The following is a 4,639-nucleotide window of genomic DNA, read 5'->3' on the forward strand; positions in this document are numbered from 1 at the left end:
GAGCCTTCGCTGGTTTCCTCATGCTAATCCTCCATGTCTTCTTTGCATGCCACAGTATGATCCAAATGCCTTCATCGTGCCCTTCCCTCCTGAGTTCACGGCTAGGTTGGTCGAGGCCTCGGCGGGGCCAACTTCCGCCTCTGACTCGCACAGCGGGGCACCCCGAGGTCTCCCATCATTTCCTGCGCACGACCTTCCACCGAGAGGTGACGCTGCGTCCAACCCCAGTGCCTCGGCTCGTTCGCCACCAACTCCCGCCTCTGATTCGCACAGCGGGGTGGTAACGAGCTCTGAGGCCGCGGGTTCGGGCCGCGTCAACGGTTCGCATCCCTGCGCTCCGCGGAGCCCTCGGTTGGACGAGCCTGGCGGCACTCCATCCAACCCGACTCAGTACTGCCGGCTCGAGGAGGGTGAGGTCTCGGAGGCGCCTTCTCGGCGCCCTCCAAACCCTCGTCGTGATGTTCTTGAAGACGCTGTCCGGGACGCCGCCGAGGATATGGTCCGAGAGCTGCAGGATCACACCGAGCAGCGTTTCGCAGACCTCGGTCACCTCATGGTCGGCTTGGTGCGTCATCCTCCGCTCCGCCTCGACTCTGATCTCGACCAGCGCCTGGAGGACGCCCAAACTCTCGGCGCGGTGATCCGTGCATTGGCTCCAGATGCGCCGTCGCCTGCCCCCGGCTGGGACGCAGAGATGGCTGACCGTCGGGCGGAGGTTCGTTACTACCAAGAACAGCTCACGTACAGTGATGCGCTGCTACGCCGAGAAGTGGACGAGCGTCGCAAGTTCGAGGTCCTCTGCAACCAAGCCTCGTTCGAGCGCAACCAGCTCGCTGAAAAGTTTCGAGTCACTCGGGAAGAGCGAGACTTCCTCTCTCGCAAGATGGACATCGCGGTGAATGAACTCCGGCAGAGCGCTGAGATGTCTGACAACTTGAAAGCTCGATGCTTCAAGTATGAGAGTTCGATCAGGGAACTTCGGGCGGTCATCAAGAAAGACCGAGAGGGGTTCAAGTCGGGGCTAATTTCGTACACGAAGGCAGTGGAGAGGTTTAATACCTTCCTCCGCCAGCAAGATGCTCAACGATCCAGTTTGTGTGGCCTCGACCTCCCCGATGACTCGTCGCTTCCGCCTGTGGTTTCCTCGTTGCTCGGAGAGCTCGACGAGCTGGGCTTGCGATTGTTCGAGGTCGCGGTGGGCTCCAAGCGTCCTCACCCGATCTCTTCGGCCTCGACGACCAGCTCAAGCGTCGCTAGCTCCCAAAAGGTCTCCGGACCATCGCAGGCGGCTCGCATCAGCATTCCACCTGACTCCTCGGTCGAGCTGTCGGACGACGAGACCATTACTGCCTCGCCAGCCAAGCGTCTGAAGCGTTCAGCCAAGGTCTCGGCGAAGCCATCGTATCATACCAAACTTTCGCCAACGCTTGCGGCAACGAAGTCCCAAGTTCAAGTCAGACGTACCTCTCCCCTTGGTAAGCCGTCGGTGGATCTGAGGGCCAAAGCAGCAGCGAAGGCAGCCAAGTCTCGGCCAGATTCTGGTACGATTCCGCAACCCACGGCCCAGGACTCGTCGTCGCCACCGCGCGGGTCGTCTCCTCCACGTGGAGGCGGAACTGGCAGCACGAAGACTCGGCCGGCCGACAGGCCTTCAACGGCGAGTAGTGGTTCTCTTTCTCAGTCACCACTGGAAATCTTGGAGGTCGACGCCGACACTTCGGTCCACGCGCCTCCATCGCCGCATCCGTCCGATTCTTCGACAAACTCACTGCCCGGCTCGCCAGCTAGGCCTGAGGACGCAGAGGTTCCAACTACGCCTCCGGCCCCACCGGAGTCTCCGGACGACGAGTCGGAAGCTGGTCGAGATCTCGAAGAGAAGGCGTCGGCCCCTGTCGACCGGGATTCTCCATTCAAGGAGTCGGTGGTGATCAAGCCTCGTCGGGACGGCCGTCCGGTTCGTCCTCCTTCTACCGTGGCCTCACTCCAGTCGAAATCATCGGTCGAGCAGGAAAATGCTCCCGATGGCTTCGTCTTGGGCCTCGATGGACCTTCGGGAGCGGAGCCCGAGGTCATGGACCTTACTGGACGTGATGCTGGAGATGGGTTTCGGTTTGGGAAGCCGTCCGAGAATTTCTGGAGGGAGAGTCTGTCAAAGAGGTTTCCCCAGCAGCAAAAGCCGGGCAAGGCGAAGAAGCTTGCTGCTCCTCCCTCAAAAGCTCCTTCCAAGAAACGTCGGCAGCGCAAGACATCGCCGCCACCGAGTCTCCGGCGAGAACGTGGCGAGCCTACGAAAAGCCGGCAAACTACTTCTAAGGATGCCACGACTGGGCCACCCCGGAAGACCGACACCTTGGCTTCGTCCGAGAAAACCTCTGGTCGCTCCACGAAAACCTCGCCGGACGACGCGTTGGATCTTCTCGAGCCTCCTTTCATGTCCCCGAGTGCTCGAGCCTGCTGGCAGAGAATATTGGAAGTTCGGGTGCCTCGGCCTGCTGACAGTGAAGTCGCGGTGGAGTACTCGGCCGAGGGCATTGCTGCCTTCGCGGATTGGGAAAGCTCGGCCCATCCGTACCAGCAATTCTTGGCGAGCCTCCCTGCTGATCCTTGTTTGTTCAGCGCCGCCGAATTCATGCCGGACGAGCGCATCTCGATACGGGCAGATGGTCTCCCGTTGGTGGTCAAGTTCTGGCGACAGTTCAACAGCCGAGCGGTCGGCCCCACCGAGAAGAACGACTTGGGTTTCGCCTTGTACGAGCGCTCGCATTGGATTTCCCCGGCTGCTGTCGAGCGATGGCTCCAGCAACTTGCCGAGGAGCTCGGTGAGGGTTCTCCCGCTTACGTCGAGGCGCTCGAGGCTTGGACAGACTACCATTCCAACCGGAATGGGCGTGCCGATCGTCTCTGCCTCCGGATCCCCTACCGTCTGTGACCTCGGTGTTACCCGGATTCGCACGGGCGCATCCACTGCACCCCGGAAGTCATGTTCGAGCCCTCGGTTCCTATTTACTCCGTGGATAATTTGCTGTGGACCCCTATGACTGCGGACTGGTGTACCGAGGTGACGGAGCTGGATGGTCACGAGCCTTGGCGGAACTGTTGGGTGGATGTGCCTGCGGCGCATCCTTACAACACCATCTTCGCCCCTTGCAACCCAGCGGTCCCGGTCTTCGTTCCTCGTGGGATGACCCTACAGCAAGTTGCGTCGGCTATCACTGTCGATCCCTCGCTGGACCCCAAGCTGGTCACCGCGCCGTGGGTTCGCAAATTCACCCGCTTCCACGCTTCGCCGGATACTAGGGTCCCTGCTGAGGCTGGAGACTCGGCAGCCGAGGGCTCGGAGGCTGAGGAGGGGAAGTCTGCGCGTTCCCGCGGCGGAGTGTCGACAGAGCGGTCGGCCCAAGGCTCGGTTGAAGAGGCTGCGGACGCTCACGACGGTCACGTGGATGAGGCTCAAACTGCCACTCCTCGCTCGGGAGCACGTGCAGTTCCTCCGGCCGATCACTCGAGCGACGAAGACTTCGACGACGAGCGCGCGGTCGGTGGCTCTGCTCCGGAAGCTGGAGGATCGGAGGCTCAACCCAGAACTGGGGAGCCCCAAGAGGCGCGCCTCACAGTACTGGCTCGCGTCGCTTCTAACTCGGACTCCTGAACCCTCGGTCTCTCGTTTCCGCTTTCATGTTTGCAGCTGTAGTTAGCTCAGGGTCACTCAGTGATTGTAGCGTAAGGGTAGCTAGCTCTCAGGTTTCCGCTAATCGTCTTTTCCTCATCTTTGCGTATCTCATCACCTTTCTCCGATCGTAACCTCCACTCGTAAGCTCGTTCCAATTACATGCAAATATACAATCATTTTTGGTGCAGTAGTCGTTTTCGTCTGCGTGGGTGGGCTGCATCGCCCCACCGGCAGTTCATCATTCGCGACAGGTTGCAGCTAGTCCTCGTCAGCGACTTGGACCATTTGCAACCGTCGGTCGCGGCGTTTCTCGCGCAAGTAGTCATACAGCAGGCCGCCGCAAGACAGTTGGCGGCTGGCTCCCACGAGGGCTCGTCGTAACCGGCCCACTTCACCAGGAACTCTCTGACCGAGCGCTCGGTGCTGTTCGAGAGTGGAACTCGATCGTCTAAGATCGCCTCTACCTCGTACTCGCCAGCGAGCTGGTCTGGCTCCCAGCTGTCCTCGGGCAGCAGCTCCTCGTCAAAGTCAAGTCTCGATCCCTCGGTGACCTCTGGGGTCAGCCGAGTTCTCGGTCGATCGCCGAATTCGCTCACAGCTTTTAATCGCGACACATGTACCACCGGGTAGAACCGGTATCCACTTCGATCCGGCAGCTCCAACTCATATGCATACTCGTCGACCTTTTTCTTGACACGGAAAGGTCCATGCCAGCGATGTGCAAGTTTCTTTGTCAGCCCTGGTTTCACGCGCTCCATGTATAACCACACTCGATCTCCAGGTTTGAACAGAGAGTTCGCCACCGACTCTTCGTCGGTTCCATCAGTTCTGCCGACTCCTCGTTCACCGTCGGAAACGTCGTCCTGTACTGACCCAGGCATGGCTGCCCTCTCCAGTCCGCTCAACGTGGCGTTATGCTTCTCAGCACGCCGGGCCATCTCGGTCGCCTGATACTCTTTAGCCATAGCC

General features: G+C 60.2%; 2 protein-coding genes across 2 annotated transcripts; both read left to right on the forward strand.

Annotated features, from left to right (window-relative positions):
- Positions 1 to 352: 352 nt before the first annotated feature.
- On the forward strand, positions 353 to 2,929 carry IUM83_12408 (uncharacterized protein; the record flags this gene model as incomplete). Its single annotated transcript, XM_067937032.1, has 1 exon — positions 353 to 2,929. The coding sequence occupies one exon, from the start codon at positions 353 to 355 to the stop codon at positions 2,927 to 2,929; it is 2,577 nt and encodes an 858-aa protein (XP_067785230.1).
- A 51-nt stretch (positions 2,930 to 2,980) lies between these two features.
- On the forward strand, positions 2,981 to 3,649 carry IUM83_12409 (uncharacterized protein; the record flags this gene model as incomplete). Its single annotated transcript, XM_067937033.1, has 1 exon — positions 2,981 to 3,649. One exon carries the CDS (start codon positions 2,981 to 2,983, stop codon positions 3,647 to 3,649), a length of 669 nt encoding a protein of 222 aa, XP_067785312.1.
- Between the last annotated feature and the right edge of the window lie 990 nt (positions 3,650 to 4,639).

Source organism: Phytophthora cinnamomi (genome assembly GCF_018691715.1).
Source record: "Phytophthora cinnamomi strain GKB4 chromosome Unknown Contig81, whole genome shotgun sequence".
In the NCBI taxonomy this organism is placed as follows: domain Eukaryota; phylum Oomycota; class Peronosporomycetes; order Peronosporales; family Peronosporaceae; genus Phytophthora; species Phytophthora cinnamomi.